This window comes from Mytilus trossulus, chromosome 4, assembly GCF_036588685.1.
Source record: "Mytilus trossulus isolate FHL-02 chromosome 4, PNRI_Mtr1.1.1.hap1, whole genome shotgun sequence".
NCBI classification, from domain to species: Eukaryota; Metazoa; Mollusca; class Bivalvia; order Mytilida; family Mytilidae; genus Mytilus; species Mytilus trossulus.
In genome coordinates, this window is record NC_086376.1 from 56043234 (window position 1) to 56070551 (window position 27318).

General features: G+C 32.1%; 1 protein-coding gene across 3 annotated transcripts; it reads left to right on the forward strand.

Moving 5' to 3' along the window:
• The first annotated feature begins 2859 nt into the window (after positions 1-2859).
• On the forward strand, positions 2860-21719 carry LOC134715569 (uncharacterized). Of its 3 annotated transcripts, none has more exons than XM_063577839.1 (9): positions 2860-2877; positions 8838-8876; positions 14160-14180; positions 15090-15343; positions 16016-16186; positions 17057-17228; positions 19308-19388; positions 20212-20319; positions 21204-21719. In XM_063577839.1, the coding sequence occupies exons 2-9, from the start codon at positions 8865-8867 to the stop codon at positions 21513-21515; spliced, it is 1131 nt and encodes a 376-aa protein (XP_063433909.1). In that variant the 5' UTR covers positions 2860-2877; positions 8838-8864; the 3' UTR covers positions 21516-21719. The 3 variants fall into 3 exon arrangements, with proteins under 3 accessions (XP_063433909.1, XP_063433910.1, XP_063433908.1); XM_063577838.1 differs by lacking the exon at positions 2860-2877 and adding an exon at positions 7768-7912; XM_063577840.1 differs by lacking the exons at positions 2860-2877; positions 14160-14180 and adding an exon at positions 7767-7912.
• The last annotated feature ends 5599 nt before the right edge of the window (positions 21720-27318 follow it).

A 27318-nucleotide genomic window follows, 5' to 3' on the forward strand; every position in this document is an offset into this window, starting at 1 on the left:
TCCCCCTGGGATGAAAAGGGGGTTTAAAATTTTCATTTTTAAGTAGAGTTTATTAAGACCTTCAATTTGATAGATCAGATGACCCCATTTGACAAAGTGCAAATAATGATGCAATATCAACTATATAAATAGAAGTTATGAAACTTACAAAGTCAATGCAAAACTTGAAAATTGCAAATTGATTTTTTGGTGTTTTTTTCCATGGAATGTTTTTGGTATTTTGTCAAACATATAACTATGTCAACCTCTTCAATTTCTAAAACATTTTAAGTGGTAAGCTCTTGATGATTCAGAAATACATGCCTCCGCTCGCAAAACTTCAAACTGCATTATCTCTAAAACGACAATAGATATCTCAAATCTGTTAAATGATAAATGATCTACAGTTGAAGGACAACATTATAGAAAAAGAACTGGGACAATTTCAAAGTTCACCAAGGTCACAATTAATCATCAAATATATGATGCAATACAAAACTTGAGAACCGGAAGTCGTAGAGACATGGGACTATCACCATTCAACTCAGGACGACTTGACCTTTCAAATATCACAATGTCAAGGTCATAGTATAAATTGAAGGTCAAGGTAAAATTTCATCATGACCTGACATTGACCTCAAATTGGAGGTCTTGAACTACTGATCATCTTTGCAGTTTATAGTTGGTTGATATCTGTTACCTTTAAAAGATAAACACACAATACTATACTTTTAAGAATCATCCCGTTTTGAACAGACAGTCGGACATTTTTGGGCTTATTACATTATTACATAAAATGTAGAGCTCGTCGAGAGGAACATTTTATACGCTGTAAGTATGCAGCAAACTCTTATCGTTTTCTTAATATGCAAGCTTTAAATTGCAGCGTAATTTTTTTTTGCACTTGGTGACCTTCGACCTTGGGTGCAAATTAAAGGTCACATGAACTTAAGATTATTGGTGTAGGTCCCAAGTCTTTACGACTTCCGGTTCTCGAGATACAATTTTTCAAAAATTGTTTATATTTTTTCAAGGGAAATAACTCCTTAAAAGGGTTAACAACAAAATGATTGTATATGTTAATTAACATTGCCATCTGGTCCTGTACATGTTGCCGTTTTCAAATCGATTCTATCTTGAATACTTTTTGAGAAAAATGTAAAAGAAAAAAAATGCTTCAAGGGGACATAACTCTCATAGGGGATGATGAAATCCTTAGCAGCCTCATATGGTAACACATCATGATTAGATCTAACTATTGTTCAAATAAGGTCATGATATCTTCAAAAACAACGAGGGGGGGCCATGTCGAAAAAAACCAATTAAAGGGAGATAACTTCTTAAGGGGATGATGAAATCCTCCACAGCCTCATCTAGTAATACTTCATAATGAGGTCTACCGATGGTCCATATTTGGTTTTGATAACTCCAATAGAAACGAGGGGAGGCCATGTCAAACAAATGCTGGATGAAAAAAAAAAAAAAAAAAAACATGCGAAAAACAATAAGGTCTTTCCTCGCGGAGAGGAAAGACCTTAATTATGGATGAACACGAATGCGACCACTTTCATTTAAGACGGAAACCTTCTAAAATTGAACCAAAATGTTAAAATGGTGAAGATTTCAGTAATTTAGCTTACTTTATGATGTTAGTACGCGGTATATGTGCATTATTGTCAAAAAGAGCCCATATTTGTGTAGCAGAAGCATTCTACTTTTCAATAAATAGCTAAAAGATTACATTTTCACAATTTTGTAAAACCGCTATATTTTTGGGCCAAAAAGAAGTCTTACTAAACCTACTCCTTAAATAATGTAATTTTAAAAGTAATATCTAAAATTGAAGTTATCTATCGTTGTCCACAATTTTAGTTGGTCTCTATTAACATTATTATGTATAGTTTCTACTGCAAAATGAATGCAATCAGTACTTATCAGTGATCACACGCACATGGTTTTATTTCTACTTTGATTCTTCCCAAAAATTAACAAAACAGAAGAACATTTATAATTCATTTAAAGCGGACAAAAACTCGTAAAAGGAATCTTCCAACATTTTCATCTATAGGCGAAAACACTGTGGAAAATACTCGATCGTCTTGAAATTCATCAAAGATCGACAAAATCTGCAGATAGCCCAAATGACCAGTTATACAAAAAATAAAAATATACTTACACGACAGACACTTTATTACAACGCCTTAATACGAGTAGTTGCCCTTGAACGATTTTTTAAAATGAAGAATGTTGCCTATTAAAGTTTCTAGAAAACTGTTACAGATAGGCCATTATAACTCTAACGAACTGGCAAGAAGTACAATCAAGGCAAATATGACACCTTATGATGTGGAAAGAGGGTGCTTGGAAAACTTTATAGGAAAGTAATACTTTTTACAATGTAAATACATGATGTGAACATGCCACACATATGGTTAATTACCCCGAATAATAATGATAATGACAATGATAAAAATGAAAATGAAAATAAATATGTTTATGTTGTGTATGCTATGTTTTTTCAGGTAAGCGATAATTATTTTACATTGGTTTAATGCTACAGGTATATTTGTCTTTATAACAGATTTTTTTATTAGTAGGAATATTGTCAGTACTTAAATCATCTCAATTGCAATTACATGTACCCGTACCCGTACCACAATTAGCAATTGAAGTTGGTATTTTTTTGCTTACTTAAAATAATTTCATCATGGCTATTTACAATTCAAAATTGTATGAAAACATCTACAGACTCATAAATGGAGATAACACACAAATCAAAGGAAGATAATCACGGATTATTGAGAAAATGATTCGAACTGGACATGGGCAGATGTGATTGCTAACCACAGCTTAGGAGATTTATGTTTTGCTGTGATCATACCTTATTTTCTTTAGAAGGTCAGTTTATTTTTTTTTAACTATTCATTTCAAATAATTCAGAGTTATATTAAGACGAATGAATGAATGAATTTGATTTCTCTGTTCTGTGAAAAATTTGAAAATAGTGAATTAAAAATAAATTAAATGAGATAGGATATTAACTAGTGAAAAATATAATTCTGCATATATAGGATAAATTTAACCAGACTATTGTGTTTATATTTTCTCGTAAACATATTTAAACATTAACTTTCGTTTCTGGACTATCATTTCAAACGTCTAAAACACTTGTATTTTGCTGGTTCTCTATACATGTCATATCTTATGAAAATGTATTTACATAAGGTACGAATTATCATATTAAGCATTGTTAGGATTCTGAAACTTTTTTCATTCAGGTTTAACCATGAATTGGTGAGATGTAGATAATATAAGTACTAGCTTTTAGTTGGTTCGCACCTCATGTAAGGTATTAAAGAATAAACTTGTTTTATTTTCAAACTTGACATGCTGTTTACGTCTGAATGAAATATAAGACAATAGAGACGAGACACAGCTTATTTATACATTTACTGTATTGTTTTTGTGCACATTTTATAATGTTTACATTGTTGTTTTCTCACCAAAACCATCGATTTAAGGCAAATACGTGATATTTTTATTCGAAAGTTCATTAACTTTTAAAACCGAATTTTTAGCTTGGAATGTGTCTGAATAAATTATTTGATTTCTTTGTTGATATCTAAATACTAAATTTTCGTCTTCGAAATTAAAGACCAAAGATGGCTGAATAAATGTAAATCCTTTGTTCAATAACGCGGCATTTCCTCACTTCCCGGCTTGAACTTATCATAGGCCCTTGTCGGGCAAGATACATAAACATCATAATACAATGATGAATGAAAAACAAGTTTTTAGTGAAATATGAAAGACAATCAGTTAAACTCTTTAAAATCATAAGTTTCATACATTTTTAAAAATAGGAAATTGGAATTTGTTCCCATTGCACTCGTTTTGTAGGAAGATATATAATTTTAAGTCTCTTTGAATACCTTACAGATAAATGAATTGTAAAATCCCGTATTAAATGTCTAAGTATATCGGTTCCATGCAAATATTTTATTGTGCATTTGGTAACTTTTTTTTCATGACTGCACTTTAAAACAATCAGGTGCCATTTCTTGAAATCGATCCGAGAACGTCTTTGTCAAAGAAAACTAGGAAAGTGATATGTTCTTTTTAACATTTTTATTACGCATAGAATATATGGATTGAATAGATTTTAATGTAATAGATATGAATATTTCATGCACCATTGTAGTTCCCTTATAATGCGCAGTTATTTGAAGATCATGAAATGATGTACTTGTTTATCAATATAATGGAATAATATACAGACGTACAAATGAGAGGTTTATCTAGCTATAAAACCATGGTTTATCCACCATTTTCTACATAAGAAAATGCCAGTACCGAGTCAGGAAAGTGACAGTTGCTATTCTTTCGTTTTATGTGTTTGAGCTTGCCATTTGATTATGGATTCTCCGTTTTGATAATCCTCGGAGTTAGATATTTTTGTTGTTCTTGAAGCATTGACGGTAGGATATGATTTTCAGTAAATATAAATCAGTACAATTGCAAAAAATAAAGTTTGTCTCGGGATATAAATCTACTATAGTACTTGACTTGTAAAAATAGTTAGCCGTGCAGTTTCGTCCTGTTTCATGTAAATATAACCGGGAGTTTTCCGTGTTATAGTGATTGAAAGACGGAATACCAATACTTTAAACTTTATTAGCAAGGTCCGGACAGTACCAGACCTAAAACCTAAATTGACAACAAAATGACATACTACGGAAGCGTATTAGGGACATAGAAAAAATAAAATTGGCAGTGAACTTTTTTTTTCAAATCTCGAAATTTTGACTTTAACTTGAAATTTTGACTTTACAAATCCCGAAATTTTGACTTAAACTTGAAATTTTGACTTTCTAAAATCTTGAAATTTCGACTTTTTGAACTTTCTAAAATCTTGAAATTTCGACTTTTTGAAAAGTCGAAATTTTGACTTTTTTGAAACTCGAAATTTCGACTTATTTAAAACTCGAAATTTCGACTCGAAATTTCTACTTATTTTAAACTCAAAATTTTAACTTTTTTAAAAACTCGAAATTTCGACTTATTTTGAACACGAAATTTCGACTTATATTAAACTCGAAATTTCGACTTATTTTAAACTCAAAAATTCGACTTTTTTTTTTTAAATCGAAATTTCGACTGATGAAATCTCGAAATTTTGACTCTTTCTAAGTACTTTTAAAACTTTGATGTTAGTGTTCAAACACAGTTATAACAATTTTAGAAGGAGTAGACATGGTCGCAAATTTTTAAAGCGTCATCCATATATTTTGGCAATTTATATTCAGAAATTGGTTTTGTTCTTAAATTAAGATATGGATTAGCATTTAATATTGAAGAAATTATTTATAAAGAGCATGCATGTTGACAGAATCCCCCCCCCCTCCCCCCATATTCCATGTTTTAGTTTCCACGACACTGTCATAGGATCGTCAGATCTGAGTACATTTAGCATCACAGTTTCAAAGGCCTGTTTGTTATCCCAATAGCAAGTCACTGACTTTGCCTTGTCTAAACAATGGTAAATCAAGAAGCCAAAAATGCCATACATATTCAGGACAACCAATGAGCTGCTCAGTTTTCTAGTTTGGGAAGTTTGCAGTCGTAATATAGGTGTGTCGGAATAGCGGGGTTGTCTTGATACACATATCTGAAGTCTAGACTTCAAAAATGTATTTGAACATGAAACATTTTTTATTTATTCTTCGGCAAAAACAAGATTTTCTATCTAAAATACCTCTTTAAAATGGTTTAGTTTATTAAAATATGCTTATGAATTTTATGATGTATACTGCTCTCCGCCTTGCTGATATAAATGACTGTTAAAGTGGTATCGCAAACGTATAAATACTGACGAAATTTTAAGATTAAAAAAGTCGAAATTTTGAGTTTAAAAGAAGTCGAAATTTTGAGTTTAGAAAAAGTCGAAATTTCGAGTTTCAAAAAAGTCGAAATTTCAAGATTTTAGAATTTCAAAATTTCAAGATAAGAAAAGTTAAAATTTCGAGATAAAGTCGAAATTTCGAGATTTGAAATGACAAAATTTACTGCCAATTTTATTTTTTCTATGTCCCTAATACGCTTCCGTAACATACAAAAGTATATATAGAAAACTGTTTCTAAAGCAAAGGATAAGTATCCAATAAACTCATCATAGATACCAGGACTAAATTTTGTATATACGTAAGACGCGCGTTTCGTCTACAAAAGATTCATCAGTGACGCTCGAATCTAAGTTAAAAAGGCCAAACAAAGTATGAAGTTGAAGAGCACGGATTAACTTCATTGTCAGAGTGATTTCCATGACGACAAACATATATTTAACAATAGAATTAATTAAACACAAAGAAATATAAAAGGTTAGATAGACGGATTAACAAATTGTCACTTTAGCACTTAAAATATATTGTCTGATCTTGATTTATTTCTAATCGCAAATAGTCCAGATCTTCCTGGTTATATAAATAGAATTTACGATTTATATCCCAGCAATTCATGATTTTAAAAGAAATTCGGCACGGGAACGAACGGTTGACGTTCAACGGTTAGTGATTGGAGGGACTGGTTGCTGTGTCTTCATTCGACACAGTGATTAGCACACAGTATCAATAAATAAATTGTTATTTGTTTAGCGTGAATTTCAATATCTTTATAGAATTATTGCAGTGTGAATTAAAATCAAAACATTGGAAATATAAAGAAGAATAACTCAAACTCTACAATGAACATTGAATATTGTAGGATTTCTGTTAACGGTTTTCTGTTAAATGCGTAAATCATATACTAAAATATATAGACACGCAAAAAAAAAAATCACATCAATTTGGTTGTTTTTCACATTTAAGTGGACCAATTTAAGATATTGCCTCTCGAGTACTGTTTAAATGTTTTCATGGAGTGCACTAACTGTTGTGTTTTTTTTTTGTTTTTTGTTGTGGAATTCTTCTGAACATCGGTGTACTGTATTTAAATATTATATCATTTATTTACACTTTTTTGCTACAATTTTTGTGTCCCACCTAGGGACATTGTGTTTTTCGTTCTATGCGTCTGTTCGTCCGTTCGTCCGTCTGTCTTTCCCGCGTCAGGTTAAAGTTTTTTGTTAAGGTAGTTTTTGACGAAGTTAAAGTTCTTAGTTGAAACTTAGTACAGATGTTCCTTATATATAGCTGACATGATCTTTAATATTCCAATGACAAATTAGAGTTTTGACCCACATTTCACTGTCTTTTTAACATAGAAAACGAACATGCGAGTGGGGCATCCGTGCGCTATGGATACATTCTTGTTTTTTATTATTATTTTCTCAGCATAGCATCGCAATTCATCGACAAAATTCTAGTCTCATTTTTCTAACACACTTTTCGTCATACTATATATATATATGTGAAACAATAGGCCTCCCACATGCAGCACTCAAGACTTTTAGACTGATTTTGAAACCATTAGACAACTACCTTATTCTATTTAAAGAATACTCATAACTCAACCTGAAATCTCAACAGAGGAAGTTTATAACATGTGTTCAGATCTTTAAGTCCTAGTTACTCAAACATTTTGAGTAATTATTCATTCACTTTAAAGTCGTATACGGCACTTTACGAATTAATTTCGAGTAGAGACTATTTAAATTTCTATTTTTCATAATTACTTTTACAAGCCTTCGTTCTCAATAACATCATTAAAAATAAATGTCAGACAGGTATTGAGATAAACGTGTCAGCTTACATTTAAAAATTTCTCTCACACAAACTATTCATGAATTTATACGTATTACGACTTTTAAATGTATTTTTACAGCTATTTCATGCTTAACAAATACTTTCCTTTCACTAAGATTCATCTACACTTTAAAAACAAATTTTCGTTTGAATTGGTTTTGGAATAATATTGACGTACATTTTGTAAATTTAAGGTATGTTATTTCTTATACATTTTATATTTGCATGTCAACAATTCTCATTTGGTGTGATAATGACATCTTGAATAGAAACGACACCATGTGGTTGATGATATTCCATAATACGGACTGCAAAAACAAAAGAATATTATTATAATCAAACTGCAGTCATTGAAAAGAAATTCAACAGAAATAATATCCTTCGTTCGAATTTAGCAACAACTGTAGAAACTCCAAATAAGTCAATTCCTGCACTAAAGTACCGAAATACAGAGGAGAAAGAATATCTTTCGAACCTATTTCAGATAAATACCTACACACACTGGACCAAATCATCTCAATGTCAAATCTAGGCTATCATCATGGACCAACAGCTTACTACTCACTGCAAGTTGTACATGATAGGCGACCTCAATGATAAATTAAAATTATTTGCTGGACGTCGATAATGCTACGTTTGTGATTTACGTGGGTTTGCAAATTCATAGTATAGCAATACGTAAGAAATAAGAAAGGACCAAGATAAAGCATAAACTCAGAAAAAAAAAGAGTTAAAATCCATATTTTGTATTTGTCTTTTCATTGTTTTATTTCAAAGATTTACATCCTTTTTGTTTGTTTTTTCGTCCTTTTTTATGACCAGGGGAAACTGTGAATTTGAAAGTGACGATTTAATTGATTTCTAAATCAAACATGAATGAACATAATAACACGAGTATTACATACAAACATGTCAATTTTCTAAGTAAATGGAGAGGAACATAAAGTTTTAAAACCCATACTGTCACTCATTTGTCAATTATATTACTTAACACACATACAAAGGTACACAAATACATTTGAGTGTTATCCAAATATTATGAAAAAAGTTTAAGTTAAATTTTTGATTAACTAAAGTGTCCATTTAAAGCTGTAAAACTTGATGTTGTTTATTGCATAGGGAAAATAGAAAATAGACGGAAAGACAATGTACGCCAAGGTAGGTTTTTGTTTTTATGCCCATGATCTACCATAGTACAGGGCAGGCATTTTGTTTTCTGGTCTGTGCGTCCGTTCGTTCGTCCGTCTGTCCTGTTTCAGGCTAAATTTTTTAATCGAAGCAGTTTTTGATGAAGTTGAAGTCCGAACAACTTAAAACTAGGTACACTTGTTCCCTATGATATGATCTTTCTAATTTTAATTTTAATGCCAAATAAGTTAAAGAGTTTTTATCCCAATTTCACGGTCCACTGAACTTAGAAAATGATAGTGCGAATGGGCCATCCTTGTACTATCACTGTGTATCATCGCCACCGGAAATTGGGTACTAACGAAGCGGAGAGAAATAGAAAAAAAGTAAACAAGTTAAAAATTCGTTCAATTTAAAGCATTTCCACTCATTTGATGAGAGTGCCGCTTAAGAAATGATTTTCTGATATATAATTCTATGAATTATTAGGCCGATAAGTACAAAATTAATACAAGATTTTGTGTAATACTCCAAAACTTGCCCCTTAGTACCGGAAAATTTCGAGGTCGATCGTCCTCTGTAGCCCCATTCTCAAGATATTGAACTGTTTTTCAATATTTTTCCAGACACGTTTTTAGATTATTATAGTGTGGCATGATATTTACTGAAATTTGTTGTCAAAAAGATGTATTTTAAAGAATATAGACCATAAAAAATAAAGTCTAGGGTACGGCAACTTGCTCGTGTTGACAAATTTACTGTATGGCAACTTGTTTTCAACTGTATGGCAACTTGCTAATTTTAGAATAGTTATTTACCGTCTTTTCAAAGAAAATAAAGTATTAAGTTCAAATATCTAAGGTGTGGGGAGAGGGGGTACCCTTTTATGTTAAACTGTTTTTGTTCTTTTCAAGGTTTTAATTTGTTTAAAAGTTTTATTTGACTGATAAATTTTAAAAACTGTTAACTGTTTTCGACCCACTGTCTGTAATCTGTTTTGTTAAAATTTGCAATGTTGTTAACTGTTTATTTGAAATTGAGATTCCTGTTATCTGTTACTTAATACTTAAAGTGTTCACTGTTTTTGACATTATTTTCTCTGTTAACTGATATTAACTGTTATTTACAAGAATCACATCAAAATTTTCTGTCCATCTCTTTTTTTTTTACGTTGCTTCCGCAAAGGAGTGACATATTCAGCATATATGTAACTGTACATGTCTTTAAAAATCTTTGAGTATAGTAAGTCCTTAATAAAATTGAGAATGGAAATGAGGAAAATGTCAAAGAAACAGAAGCCCGACCAAATAGAAGAAACAACCCAACGCAACGATAAAATTATGCACTAGGGTGGGTGTCAATTCACAGATAGGGAAAAAAATTTAAACACCCTCTTTCCCTTCCTTCCTAATAAATAAGGCTTACTATTTTAGTTATGCATGTGTATATTTATGGAAAGAGAAGTGTCCATAGATTTGATTTCCAATAGTAATCATGGTGAAATATATTTTTTTTTTTGTGTGTAACAATGGCAAGAATCAGCATTTATTTGATACCAAATATTGCAAAATAGGGGGTTGAACACGTCACAAAGATCTAAAAAATTTGGTCCAAAGGAAAATTTCAATTTTCAATCAATAAGATTGAAACCATAGACATATATCTATCAAAAGGTAAAACAAATTAAATGCATTTCTGCTGTTTTTTCCATAAAATTAAATTGAAAAGATCGAGCGTCAAATCTTTGTTGAAAAACAATACAAAATTTCTAAATCTATGGCGGTACGGATAGGAACGTATGGACTTTCAAACTGAAAAATGGCTTATAAAACATGCTAAAAAAAAATCTAAATGTTCTTATAAACCCACTAGGAAGGCTTTAATATCATTCAACTAAAAATCAATTCAATTGTTCAAAAACTTTCATATTTAGAAAATTCACCATGGCTATAATTCGAAACTAAACTTGTAACTGTGTATTGATATACCTGAAGCTGTCTCCTAAGTGAGCAATCATTTAACTACAAAAAGGGGGTAGAAGTTTAATGTTTGTTTCTTGAAACATATAAATGAACCAAAATTTAAAAAAATGAAATAAATACAAGACTATATACAAATGTAGCAAAGGTTACGGACTCAAGTTGGGTCATGCAGGTGCAACAAATGCGGCAGTGTTAAACATATTTAGGGATATCTCATGCCCCTCTTTATACGTCTAACCAATGTAGTTATGTATGCCTTCTATTTGTAATGTATCCAAAACGTTAAAAGGAAAGGCCACTTCTTATCCAGCTAAAACCCTGGTCAGTCCTATGATGAAAATAATTCAGATGTATATGGAATGTTTGATAAGTTATATTGACCCAGAGTACCTGGACGGAATTGTGAAAAATAAAGTACCTTTTCAATTTGCAATTCGTAAAATAACTGAACAGTGTGGCCTGGTAGAAGAGGCCGAAAATGAGGACTTGGTTCTCAAATTGATGTCAAATTTGCTAGTCTAAGACTTCAGAAATGTAAAGATGGACCAAGGTTTTTTTTTATATCAGCTCAGAGTTCTTAATTGGGACTTGGAGATGAAAGAGCGCTTCAATTTGTGACAGCTTACATGTTACTTTCTGATATATACACTGGTTTTGATGATTTAAAATAAAAATCAGTAAACCTTCGTAATTCCTTTTAATAAAATCATGTAAGCAATGAGTCGTATGAATACCCTGACTGAGATCAGATGTAACCATAATTTATAAGAGCCCTCGCCATAAAAAAAAAATGTTCGCGCCCCATAGTTTTCACTCATTCTATCTGTTTGTTACACTTTCCTACGTCATGACGATAACCCAAGTTTGCTACGACTGATTGACATAAAACATTTACTCAACAATATACATAACCAGAAGAAGTCTCCCTTTTGGTGTTTGAAGCAATTTCGATTATTCATGACATAGTCCTTTTTCTTGGAGTCAATCACTACGTCTGCTTTTCCATCCGTTCAATTGTCTGTCCATGTGTCAATAAAAAAAATATGGTACTTGCTTGTGTCTTCTGAAAATTAGTCAGCTTTATTAATGACTCCTTATGGAGCTCGAGTTGGCATTTCTGCGAATTAGTACAGTGGTTGTCAAACTTTCGAATACATCAGTGAACATATGCACTTCCCCTTTTCATTGCTTTTGGGTTCGTTTGGAAAAAAGGGTAAACTAAAGTTGCTGTTAACTCTTATCAGCATTTAAAATTTGTTGTTAACTGTTTTTGCCAAAATCGAGGTGTTGTTAACATGTTCCCATCTAATTATGCACTGGATAAAATGCTTTAGATAGAAAAACCATTTGCTTGACAGCATTTAAGAATAGATGTATGCAAATTATATATTTTTCAAAAAGAAACTGACAAGAAAATTAATTCGAAATGCAATTCACGATTTGTTTCTCCTTACATTCGATGAAAACAAAGTATTTTCTTAATTTTATCTGTCCGAATTGTCGATCCTGTGGTTCGATGGTTGTTTATTTTAAACAATATTTTATTCAAATAAATTGAATTGGATTGGGCAACAGGCATAGCCTATGTAAGCCCATGTGGTTTCTTCATCTCTATCTTATTTGTTGTTTTCATAAATTGTGTTATTACACTATATATGAGTTAAGCCGTTAGTTTTCTTGTTGAGTCCTTCCACATTTTTCTGTCGGTGCTTTTTTAGCCGACTATAACATGTATAAGGTACGAGTTTTCGTTGTTGAAGGCCGTACGATAGCATATAATCGCTTGCATAAACTTTATTTTATCCTGATGGATAGTTATCTTATTTGCTATCATACCACATCTCCACTGTTTTTATCTAAAAAATAAGCTAGCACTAAAAACAGATGAATGGACGGTTTATTTATTGAATTAACACGTTTCAACCTAACAACAAATAAGGCGTTAGTAGTATAACGATATATAAATTAATTCAGGATAATATGGTTGAAAAAAAACTTTTTTACAAATCGAAAAGCGGTACGCAACGAGGCCTTCTGAACTGAATTAACGGCATATATTTAATAGACATTAAAGTAAGACATTTTGTAATTTCTAAGCCTGTAAAGCTTTGATATCAACAAAATATCGTCACTTGATATTATCTAAACAGTGATTAGTTTCCTCTAAAAATTATAATACATTGCAAGACGCCGTACAGGCAAAAGTTGTTATTTTGCAATTCGCCGTACAACGTTCTGCAATTCGCCGTACAACAAACAATCAATGTTTTTGTCCATATTCTTTAAAAAACATGTTTTTGACAACAAATTTCAGTAAATATCATGCCACACTATAATAATCGAAAAACGTGTCTGGAAAAATAATGAAAAACAGTTCAATATCTTGAGAATGGGGCGACAGAATACGATCGACCTCGAAATTTTCCGGTACTAAGTGGAAAGTTTTGGAGTCTTACACAAAATCTTGTATTAATTTTGTACTTATCGGCCTAATAATTTAAAGAATTATATATCAGAAAATCATTTCTTAAGCGGCACCCTCATCAAATGAGTGGAAATGCTTTAAATTGAATGAATTCTTAACTTGTTTACTTTTTTTCTACTTCTCTCCGCTTCGTTAGTACCCAATTTCCGGTGGCGATGATACACAGTGACTATGGGCACATTCTTTATTTAAATTAAAAAGGATTGAGAATATACGATTAATGTTGTTAGATTTTTTATGCTAACCAGTTTTATCTTTTAGTGGAATAAATTGTAGAAGAGAGAAAAACGATACCACAGGATATTCAAACTCACCAATTGAAATCAAGAGATAACGCCATGGCAAGAAAAACAAAATTATATTCGTCAAACATGTTCTTTATACAATTTTGTGATCTTAATATTTTCACCAACACTGACTCATATGAACATTCTTTTTGAGTAACTTCATTTGATTATAATCCGGAAAGGATGTTACTCATGATGTTGTCATTTGAAGGTCAAACTTCACCTTAACATACACAAATACTTTCGACCACTACGGAAATTGGAAACCCATGCATTAGTCAAATACAAAAAACTATAAGACCTTTGTTACTGCTTATGAAATCGAATGAAACGAATATGAGGTACACGAGGGACCGTCTTCCATGTACTAATGTACGGTAGATACGCTACTGAGGCATAAGCCCGTGAGACGTATTGAATAGTACACACATCGATGTATACAAACATGTTCAAACTCTATATAGATACGTGATCTTAATATATACCAGTAGTTTGCATTAGCAGTGACCTCTGCACATTGTAGGAAGTTTTTTTTAGTTATTTACTTGTCTATTTGTAGGACTTACATGGAAATATTTTGGTAAGTTTATACATTTGAATAGCTGATGACCAATTGCTTCAAACTATTACTATTAGTTAATTCACCAAACTTGTTAGTTCACCAAACTTGTTAAATAAACATTGAGTTGTATGTTCTTTAATTGGTTGTTAAAAAAGATGTTCAAATCAACGTACTTTTTAAAATGGAGGTATTTTGGTCAAAGGGGACAAATTGCACACACTTTTTGGTATGCAGTTTGATTAATATGCAAAGACAATTACACTTCAGTTCAAAATCGTTAATGGGTTCTGATCTGTAGTCACAAATCTCATGATACATATTGAACAATTGAAGCTTAAAGTTATTGCAGTGTGCTTGACGCAAAGATAAACATACAAAGAAACAGGAAGAAACTGGAATTATTTAGTAATTACATATTTTTATACTAATTCATTTGAAGTCAGAAAAAAAATCTGAAACGTAGAATAAATGTGTGCATCATCGAACTTATAACCAGATATTTAATAGCAATTACCAAAACAACTTAACCAACCACTAGAACATGGTGGTTTGTTTATTTCCCCCAAGTACGTGCTTTTATCAGGTCCTTTTTTGTGGTATTTTGTAGTGCTCAGTCTTAGTCGAGTTTGCTTTGCAGTGTTTTTGTATAATGATGTCTGTCTTCCATCGTTTAGCATTATACCATGGTATTGGTTTTTTTCGAATTGACCATCAGATATATCAGGGTGAATAGTTTCATCAACCTATTAACATTATAAACATTTTCGATAGTTTTCGGAAATCACCCAGTAGTCGTGTATTGGAGATATGAGAACAACGCACATTTAACACTTTAACGATGGTGTAAATATTCGACCGGCTATTAAAACTGAAATTTTGTAATTAAAAAAAAAATTGGTAATATGTTCCAATTAAACTCTTCTTCAGAATTCTGGGGGATATAGAGCTGAGATTCAAAGCCGCATGACAGTAAAACCACCCACACGACAGCATGTTCCACAGTACGCAAAAATTAAAGAAGACACTAGGTCCCATAAATGTTCTGATTGCGATAAACTTCATTTTGAGATTGAACGACTACAAATGCAACTTGAGGAGAGGTCCAGTAGAGGAACCAGGCTAGCAATGATTGACACAAGAGAATCAGCTCGTTCGGGTGATTACAGACATAATAATAGTTGGTGAGTATATACTATGTCAGGCTTAACAAGAGAATAGTCTAAAACGTCACATGACGTATACAATAGAACATGAATCAGAAGCCTAACTGTATACGTCATTGCAACACTATTCAAGACAATATCCATGGTAAGATGAAAGTGTCGATCAGAATATGGAAACAGCTAGTTGACAAATTCTCACGAAATCATGTCAGTCAAATAACTACAAAAGGATAGTAGTTGTTCCGTAGCCTTGCTAACTGTCTTATAATTTCTAGGATTTTGTATCTTTATTGTAGTGTTCCTGTTATCAGTTTTTGAAAATGGGTTCATAAAATTCAACAAGACTTGCGAAGAAAAAGAGACTCTTCTACATGGAGTGAAGTTGTGTGTCTGTTCTTTTGGCAATTATCGCTTGTATCAATATGAAAATATGAAGATGTGGTTCCATTGCTAACGGAAAAGTTTGTTTATCCACATTTCACAGTACCCCACTTGCACAGATTTTCCAACGACATGCACTTGCGCACCAGCTATTTTAAATTTTATAATATAATAGTCAAGTTCCATCCCAACACATAACGTCATCCTTTGGTGGCCCGCGTTGTTATTAAAAACTGTATCTAAATGATAAATGTATGATTAATTTTCGATTTAATCAATAAATATGAAATTGTCAAAACAATTTTTCAGGGAAGCCTCATGGGCAGACACCCCAGATCTTCTGTCCACTCATAATAAGGGAAGACCAAGAGGTCAACAAACTGATCTACAGGAAGAAGTAAAAAGACTGAAAAGAGAACTACACCAAAGATCATTGGAAGTGAGGAATTTACGTGATCTACGTACAAAAACACCCACCGGGTAATAAAAATAACTAGAAGTTAAATCTTCTTTGGTAATTCTTCAGATATTTGGTTGAAAATGATCCCTATTGTTATTCTTTAACCCTGATCACTTGTATTTAAATCAAGATTTGCATGAATCAAAAAGAACTTTTTTTTACTTTACGCAGAAAACTGTATCGGACTTACAATTGGAGGCAAATCTATAGAATTAGAGTATATCATTTTAAAGAAATGAAAGGCAAACCAAACGGCAAAATAGTAAAAAGAAACATAGAAGTCAACATATAGCCTAAGTCTTCATAGTACACATATGTCCATACAAACTACCAAGCCCTAAAGTGTGCAGATTTTGTTCGAGTTGGTGTCTCTTAGACACATTCTCCGGTTCCAATCTCAATTTTAGAGAAAAAGATGAGAATGATAAAGCAGAATCAATCACAGTCATACCGTAGTTTCTATTTTATACATTTGAGTTACTAGTAATCAACTTAAACTTATGAAATAACAAGAACCAAACTAACCTGTTTTTAAAAGTAGTTATCAATACATGTTTAGGGTATATTGAATATCAGTTATATGTATACTCAAAAACTAAAAAAAGAGACTGAATACTCGTTAAATCTTGCGTAATCTTGTAAATAAAGGCAACAGTAGTATACCGCTGTTCAAAACTCATAAATCCACGTAAAACACTCCTCTGCTATTCAAAGACACTTATGAGATATAAATGGTGTTTTATGATTTTAGCATGGAAATCTTATAAAACAGAAGCCAATCGTAATAAGGAAGACATATTTAGATATTTGTTAAACAGGAAATATAAGCTTTTTCTTTTGCGTCTACAGGAACATTTCCTAACACCTTTTTATTGTTCTTTTAACTTTAGTTCTACTGTGCCAACTGATTTAGATGCAATGGTAGACCCTTTGCCAGTTGACAGGGTGTCATCAATGTATACCGAGATTTATCAAAATGATTGGGCAACAGCAAATAACGCTTTACAGAAGGACAAGTTAAACCTAGAACAAGCTGCTCAAAAACTGCTAACCGTGCTCATTGTGAGTTTTATAAATTATGAAGTATAGGAACTTAATATAGAAAATTATACAATCATCAATAGCAAATGTATACTTTATAAACAATTATCACTCAAAATGTTGCTTAAATGTTAATCTGACCTATCTTTATATTTAACAAAGGTCCATTTTCTATTTTTAATTTGCCTTTACGGAGTTTAGGAGACTGTTATGTTACAGTCCTTATCTACAACCAGTTCAAAGAAACTAGTTTAAAAACAGCCGTATAATATGTAAACATACACATTTGTAAAAGTCAACCATATACCACAACACGGTTAGATTTCAAAAACTAGGTCGATGCCACTGCCGATTGAGTTTTCTTATCAGCAGGTATCACCAAACCAGCAGACAAGTGACATGAATTGTCATGGATATACATGTAGTCATAATTATACATAAATGTTTCGAAGTATTTGAATATTTCGAAATACTGAGGATGTTCTATATAAATAAAGGCAACAGTAGTATACCGCTGTTCAAAAGTCATAAATTGATTGAGAGAAAATAAATCCCGGTTACAAACCAAAACTGAGGGAAGCACATCAAATATAAGAGGAAAACAATGGAACAACAGAAACACTGAAGTGAAACTAAACAAACACGACAGCAGCCATAATCCTAACTAAATTAAAAAAAAAAATGGTGGGTTGAAACTGATTTTATGGCTAGCCAACCTCCCACTTATATGGCAATGTTAAAAGATGTCGTTAAATTGACAACACACAGTACAAACAAGCGCAAGAACGCTCAGTACATAGAAACAAATAAATAAATAATTGGATTGTGTATTTCAACTTGTAAACCGCAGAATAACGGACATTTGACAGGAAAAAGTAAAATCACAAAAATACTGAACTCAGAGGAAAATTAATTCGGAAAGTCCATAATCACATGGCAAAATCAAATAACAAAACGCATCAAAAACGAATGGACAAGAACTGTAATAGATTACTATTACTAGGCAAAAACAACTATGAATTTAGATTCTCAATGCTTTTCAGCTTCGTACTTTATTTGTCCCTTTTAACTTTTTTTTCGATTATACGAATATTTTGTAGAAGATTGACATGCACAATTTTAAACCTTGTTTCTATGATGAGTTCATTTATGAACACATTTAACCACCTGCTGTCAAGGACAACTTTTACAATTATATATGCAATAACATTAACGGTACCTACCAACTTTTCTGCACCAGATGCGCATTTCGACAATACATGTCTCTTCAATGATGTTCGTGGCCAAAATATGTAAAATCCAAAGCTTATATAAAAGATGAAGAGCTATAATCCAAAAGTTCCAAAAAGTATAGCCAAATCTGTGAAAGGAATCAGAACTTTGCATGAGGGAGATGCATTCCTTAATTTATAATAAAGTAACATACAATCGTATGACTTGTCGTATGACAATCACCCTGTTAAACGAAGGTCCTTCTGACATTCTGTTTGTTTACTTTAAATATTGAAATCCTATTTGAATTTTCTTATATTATCATTTTGTATCTCAGTTTGTGGTACAAGGAATGAGCGTTTCGTATATTTCTGCACAACAAAAAAACAAGACTTACATTACTCGACATTTAAGAAAACTATGTCCTCTTGGGTTTATCCAACATCATTATCGTTGTACATACTTTAAAATATTTTAAATTTTCTCTACCGTCTATCTAACGTTATTATGTTGCACGTACCCTAATAGATTGCACATATTCTCGATCGTATATCTGACATTATCATGGGTCAATCATAGCGTACATACTCTAAAAAGTTAAATCACAATAATACTGAATGTCCCTAATGAAATGGCAAATAGATTCGAAATGTGCTATACCGTACGTCTTGCATAGCTATAGTACATATATTTAATTTATCCCACACGTCCTCAATCGTATTTTATGCATTATAATATAGTAATGGTACTACTTTTATAGACCCCAAACACTCCTCTACCGTTTATCTGACATTATCATAGTTGCAATACCTTTATATTTGACCTTCTATTTGATATATATTATCAAAACATAGACAAGAAAGACCCTTAATTTTTTTTTATTTTCAGGATGCTTATACTTACTGTGATAAAGTAGCACCACAACATCTAGAGGCAATTCTCAAATCAACCGTTAAAGTAAAAATTCAGGTATGCCATAATTTTATTCAAATTTTCAATTCCAACAGCAACCAGCAAGAATTAAATCTGTTGATAGTGATCTTTTCTTTTTATCTTATTTTATTTGCAACTGTAAATTTCAGTAGATTCCATAAGTACAGTGTTGAAATTTACAAAAAAACATAACAATCATGCTCGATATCAGGTCTAATAAACAACTTCATGGCATGTTTTAATAAACCATCTTCAGCAAGCTCCAAATTACATAAAATTTTGTTTTACAAGATATAATGTCAATCTATGGTGTAACAATACACCTTATCGCTATAAGCCTATTCAGCTGGCCGACCCGGCCGCTTGACCTTTTGACGCATACAACAATCACTTTTCTATTGTGCTGTCAGATATTTTGTTTTATGACGTTAAAATTTTACGGGGACCTGTGTGATATCCAGTAATGGCGGACAAATACCGATAAAGTGTATGATAGAATATTCTGATCTGGACAACAGTGCTTTTCTAATTTCTAACACACATTGATCTTTTTCTATGTTCTCAATATGGTGCTGGTAATGTTTCACAAAATTCTTAACCTTTGATTATAGCAAATACATACGTTAAAAAGGACATTTTTTGTAATCAAATTTTGAAAACAATTTATTTAGGTTTATAGAAAGTAAGATTTTTAATTTATATTGATTTTTAAGCATCCAACAGATTATATTTATAATTTGACATATATTCTATACGAAATAACTTATCTGAAAACTTTGTAATTGCCCATTTGACCTTCATTTATTGATCTTTTCTTGAATTTTTATATTAACCTTTACTGTTTTCATTCCATTATCAGGGCACAACTAATGTTCCCAGTGGAAAAGATGATGATGCTGACATACACCAAGAAGCCGGATTTTTTAGAAAATCTATAGCTGAGAAGGTAGCACGGAATATAATCAAGGTATGGATAATACAATTTTGGATTACATTACAAGTGATATATGCATTGAAGTTGTTTACTACATACTTACCTTGCAAATGCTTAACACTGGTACATTTCCACAAAATATCGTTTTCCCAAACCATCAAAATATTCAGATGTCAAAAGAATGTGAATGGGGAGCTTTTCTATACGCATATAGGAACAAATGCCTGGCCAAAATTTTATAATTAAAGGATATTTATGATCAACTCATATGAAATTTATTATTGCCTCATGCCAAAGTGTTCGAGTGATATCAAATTTTTTTTTGTGTAAAAATTTTAAACTTTTGTCTTTTTTGTGAAATAGGACTTCTGTTTTTTTTTTAAACGGCAAGACGATAAACTAAAAGTTTATCAAAATAATTTTAAAAAGTAAAAATAACTGACTGACGAATGGAAGAGAAATGTTCAATGAGAGTAATTGTTCACATCAAACGGCCTACCAGCAGCGTTCGTTTTCAAATGCAAAATGCAAAAAAGTTGTGACTTCCTGCATAACTGTCAGTTCATCGGTGTTCATCACAAAATACAGACATACAGCTATTTAAACAACTTGTGTTCCTCCTATGGTTCTAGCATTAATTCTTTGTCAAATAGTGAAGAACAAGACAAGAATACAGAACCATCTATTTCCAATCTTTCTAAAAACATTATTTCCGACGATAAATATAAACTCACTGTTCATTTAAAATAAATGTCTCTCTTCAGAATTTTTGATAAGTTTTTTGATACATAATCTACAGTACTGCGTTAATATCATTGAATTGATTTTTATCTTAGCTTGTTTCGGGGAAACGGCAACTTTAAAATTCAGACATATTATAGCTGACTTTTTATTATTTCATTTTATTGTCTTTTCAGAATTTTCGATATGAAGTTTTCATGAGAAAGAACACTTTTACTCCCAGACAAAAACAGAATATAGACATCACTTCATATGTAGATAAATGTGTTGAAATCACATGGTACATGGCGGTTCAAAATTATCCAATCATTTTAGATGACAGTGTATCACGTGATAAACATTTTGATTACGCACACTACAACTCTTTCGACGAGGAAAATGAAGTTAATGGAGCTGTTTATCATTATCTTATTTGGCCAGCTCTTATCAATGCAGAAAATAATGCACACCTTTGCAAAGGTATTGCTGAAAGATCAAAGTCGTTTTAATTTTCCATGCATTGTCATATAGGAATGATAAGCAGACTGAGTTGTTACCTCCAGTCTCGAAAGACTTGTAAAGGAAATGTAATGTTATTTATTGGGCATGATTTTCACAGATGTGAAAGAAGAGTCGATTATACCTACAGATTTTAATAAAAGATGCATTAATAATCAACAAATTTAGTTGATTATTCGTGTTTTAAAATAGTATTTACAAGTATTTTATCTCAAATGTAAAAGATACGGAACACCGCTTGGTAGATGCTGTTGCTGGTAATGTTTCGTTCCCAAGAGGACTTGTCCAGTATCCAACACTTTTGCGTTGACATTACATACCTTTATTATGTTCATGTTTAAAAAAATACTGTTCATAATTTTTGAATCATTCGAAGTTTTACACTTTCGATTATAGATTGTTGTGTTTGAAGCTGGCACACATTTTTCGATGTTTCTGGTTTGAAATGGTCTTCACTTTTTTTTTTTTTTTTTTTGCATTTCACTCGTGTTCATTCAACGCAACTTATGAGACTTATGCAACCAGAACGCGCGTCTGGCTGAAGAAATTATAAATTTAGAATATACATTGAATTTATACATCAGTACACATATCTTATAATTTCAAATATTAAGGTACGAATGATAACCTCGGGATAACACATATGGACAACCAGCTGTGAGCAGTAGCACCCAGATAATTATACAAAAAATGCACCTTGTTTATGACGTTGATAATGTGTGTCCGTAGAGTTTTATTTATGACGTCAATAAAACATACAGGTTCGCGGAAATTTTACGTCGTCCGCTTCAAATTAAAAAATGATTGTTTTTACTCTTAATATTTCATTTAGAAATTTATAAGAGTTGTAGTATATAAAGAATAACCATAAATTGTCTCGAAATATCAATCGGTTATTTGTACACGACTCGAAACAGGTAGAATTGAACAGAATGCGTTTCGTAACGAATAAACTCGTCATAGATAATAGGATTAAATTCGTGTTACATCAATATCGAGAGGTTTTCATGTTGCAACCTTTTACACCCAACTATACGGTATGTGTTTTTTAATTGTTGCAAGCCATACTCGTACCTTTAATTGTTGCAAGCCATACTGGTACCTTTTATTGCTTACATCCATGCACTTCATTTGAACTTGATAGTTGTCTCACTGGCAATCATACCACATTTACTCCACTTTATAACTAATATGCATTGCTGAACGAATAATGTGTCTACAGAAGAGGGACGAAAGATACCAAAGGGACAGTCAAACTCGTAAATCTAAAACAAACTGACAACGCCATGGCTAAAAATGAAAAAGACAAACAGAAAAACAATAGTACACATGACACAACATAGAAAACTAAAGAATAAACGACACGAACCCCACCAAAAACTGGGGGTGATCTCAGGTGCTCCGGAAGGGTAAGCAGATCCTGCTCCACATGCGGCACCCGTCGTGTTTCTTATGTGATTACAAATCTGGTAAATAGTCTAATTCGGTAGGTCAAATTCATGAAAGGGAAGGGGATTGTAGTTACGACGTAAGGAACATATCCGATATCAGATGCTCATTACAGTTTAACCGTTATTCTAATACACATTTTTATTATAATTGCCAAGAATTTATAATAAGTAGGTTAAAACACATTTTAAATTAAAAATGCACAAAAGTCAATCTGTTATACAAATGATTGTCTGTCTGTCTTTGTGTTGAGTATATATTCATTACTATTCTTTTATTCATAGGCCTATTGAACCAATCAAAACACATCATATAAATACTTACATAATTGGTGTGTTGCCCTAGCACATGACATTGATGCTTCGTATTCAAGTATCTCAAATATTCTATTCATTGTTTTGTAGATAATTTTCCCTAGCTCAATAAAGAAAAAACTTTTGAAAGGAACATTACAATCTAGACAGACGCGGGAAAATCGAACACCTGAGCTTAAATGATAATTTAGTAATGTTGGACAATTTTTTATTCTTCGCGTTGAACATCTTTTATTTTAAAGAAACATTATTACATGATTTCAGTTTTATAACAATTCAATTTTTTCAACATAGGCTTGTGACAAATGATTTATTGTAATTTGTAACGAGGGAATTGCAGCAGTTTATGAGAAAATACAGGTATCAAAACTAATTTACGATCTGCTTAGTGGGTGTGATTACACACCTTTGTCTTACCCCTCACCTAAATTAAATTTATTTTCAATAACATTTGCTTATGCAACTTTGAATTTATATAAAACGCATTTATTTGGCGTATGGTTTGTCATGATATTTCTTTATCAGGATTATTAAATGACCAGACTATCAGTATACGTAAGATTTATATGTATACATAGTATGACTATAAGGTATAATACAGCAATAAAAAAATCGGGCAAAGTATTACCTTCCTTTTTAAAACAATGGAGTTGATAATAAATGACGGGAAGGAGGTATAACCACAATCGTGACGGAAAATGGTTGACGGCAAGACATAGCTGCAGTGAGTATAATAAATTATTCAATGTTACAGTCTGGCAAATCTATAACAAAAGATGCATATCAGATATTCGTCTGATTTTTGAAGGTCACTCCGAAAAATTTATCCCGTCCCTGATCTCTAAGTTAAATATGATACGTTTTCACCTGTCATCTACTTCCATGGTACTTTTGATAATATGCGTCAGTTTTCCAATTGTCAACTTCTCATCTACTCTTTACAATCGTTCGGCATTTACATATCTAAGTTAATAAGTTACGCGCGTGTATGTTCCCATACCTACAGTGTACGCCTTTTACAAAAATGTGCCCTTAACAGGCTTAAAACATTTACACACAATGACGGGCATAGTCATTAATTGTGTTAGTGTTACAACTTACGAGCGGCATGTGTTCATGGTTTTAGATTTTAAGAGATTAAAATACTGTATATTTATATATGACTTTTGGCTTGAAAAAAAGTAAATCATCAAAATACTGAACTCAGCGGAAAATCTTATCAGAAAGTCCCAAAGTATAGGGCAAATTCAATTGACAAAAACATAAAAGACGAATAGACAAGAACTGTCATATGGAAATTAGTATGTCGTTCATTATCACTGAACTAGTATATATTTGTTTAGGGGCCAGCTGAAGGACGCCTCCGGGTGCGAGAATTTCTCGCTACATTGAAGACCTGTTGGTAACCTTCGGCTGTTGTTTTTTTCTTTGGTCGGGTTGTTGTCTCTTTGACACATTCCCCATTTCCATTCTCAATTTTATATTCCTGACTTGGTACAGGCATTTTCAAATGAGGAATCAAAACTGATTTTAAAGCATTTCATCATGTATTGTATTAAGTATTATTTTGAGCTTTCGCAAATGTTTTGTTCTTCCCTCGCGTGAATTCGAACCCATGCTACTGTGATATCGTGACACCAAATCGCCTGCACTGCAGCCGTCCCGCTAGACCACACGACCACCTGGGCTTCACATTAATAAAGCTTTTCGGTGGCCGTGTGTTACCTTTCCTCGTCAGTTTTAATCTAGCGTCGTACTACAATACATGATATATAAGGCAAGGAGATGTTGTTGTTACAGATCAGCTCAATTATCTATAGTAAAGGATCCTACAACTTAATGCAAGATACAGTCACAGAAAATAATTATGTTCATAAGTACGTCTGAGTCAGTGACAACTCGACAACAGATATGGATAAATCTGTTGTAGAGTTGTCACTGAATCAGACGTACTTATATATATACGTCAAAACTGGAAACGATTTCTTGACGATTGTTTTATAATTTGGAATTCGGATATATCTGTCTCAAATTTTCCTTCTGATTTAAAAGATTTAAATCCATATATTCGTTTCACAATTAACAGAAATGTCAGGGAAATGCCGTTTTGGGATATTTTGGTTATTATAACGGACAATGAAATTGTCACAGATATCTTCTCGAAAGACACTGATACACATATGTATTTAAATTTTTACTCAAATCATCCAAAACATGTAAAATTAAATACATCTCTTAATCTAACCAAGAATAATCACTATTACAAGTACAGACATATTACGCAATAAAAGACTGGAAGAATTAAAAGCGTATTTAAAGAAGCAACACTACCCGGAACAAGTAATAAACTACGGAATTCAAAAGGCACTGACAAAAGGACCAATTGCTACAGAATCACGGCGATCACAAACTACCGAGGAATCATCCAACAAATTAAAAAAAAAATATTCCGTTTGTCACAACTTATAATCCGCGAGATTATGACATATTTAGTTTCACGCGACAAATTGAACCAAATTTACACGAAAGTGAAAGAAGGTACAAAGTTTTACAGAAAAAGAAGATTATCAACAGCAAAAGACAGTCGAAAAGTCTGAAACGATATTAAACATCTTCGAAATTTGACTTCAATGAAACTGTTCCAATTGTAAAAAAATGTACCGATAAACGGTGTATGACTTGTCCAAATTTAATAGAAGAAAGTTCAATTTATTTCAAAAATGAAAGGCATTTTACTGTTAAGCAAAATATGTCTTGTAAAAGTTCAAACGTCATCTATTCTCTCATATGTTCAAATTGTGAGGAATTCTATGTTGGAGAGACAAAAAATGAACTGCGGACTAGAATGACTTTACATAGACAGCAAACCAACCATGAAGATTTAACACTCATCAGGGCAAACGACCATTTCCATCGTTGTTCTAATGGACGTTTTAAAATATTTCCATTGTATACGGTCAATCGTCAAAATTAATTTCTCCGGAAGAAGAAGGAAGAATTATTCATAAACATTCTCAACCCGGGATTAAATGATAAATGATATTCCTATTTTGACGTAACATTTTAAAGTCTTAAAATGACATTAGTAGTCTCCCTTGTATTTGTTAACGTCATACTATTGTTAACGTCAATCAATTGTTTTGTGTATATACACGTTACATTACCTGAAGATTTGCGGAAGCAGTGAAAGTACTGGAAAAAAAGTGATGCATTGAAACCGTTATTATCTTTTAATACTTTTCATATATATGTGTGTGTACATATATTGGAAACAGTAGTTTACCGATGTTCAAGTCTTATGGATTAATTAAGCAGGCAGATCAAGGTAAAAAAAAAAGTGTGGAATTGTGTAAACTCAATGATGAACGCGACCTGGTGTGTCTACAGGGTAGCGTATCCTTATTCAGACACCATAGGTACATTTACAGATAAGACGTTTTTTCTGGTATTTGTGATTGCGAAGACATGTCGCCAGTGGGTTGTAAAAGTAGCAATATCGTCGGTAAACCAATTCGTGAAGGAAACCATAAACGTATGAAGGGTCTATTTCAGCGGTTTAATCTCATAACTTTATCAGAGCAAGTTTTGTGCGAATAGCACACCTATGCTATCAAAATCCGCATAGCATGAACATGCACAAGTGTTACGTGTTAGCCTGAATTCATATATTTTTGTTGGCACCACATTTACGTGGATTGAGAATTGATATCCTACGTATTATAATAAATCCACTGCAATGGACATGTATTAACGCAATAATAAATAACAGAGAGTATGTTACTGTTATATCCTGTTCAGATGGCTATATAATCAAGTCAAAATTGCAAAAGCAATCTCTTCTAATGATGGAAACTTGCCAATAATCTTTCAACTAGTTGAATTTACTTACCGGTACTCAATTAAAACATTCATACTTGGATTTAGTAAAGAATAAGCTTAAGCGACTGCATAAACTTTCCTATTATCTAAACAAAGTCTTTCAGTCTGCAAGTTTTGTCAGGCATAGGTACCGAAATTGCAAAGCCAAATC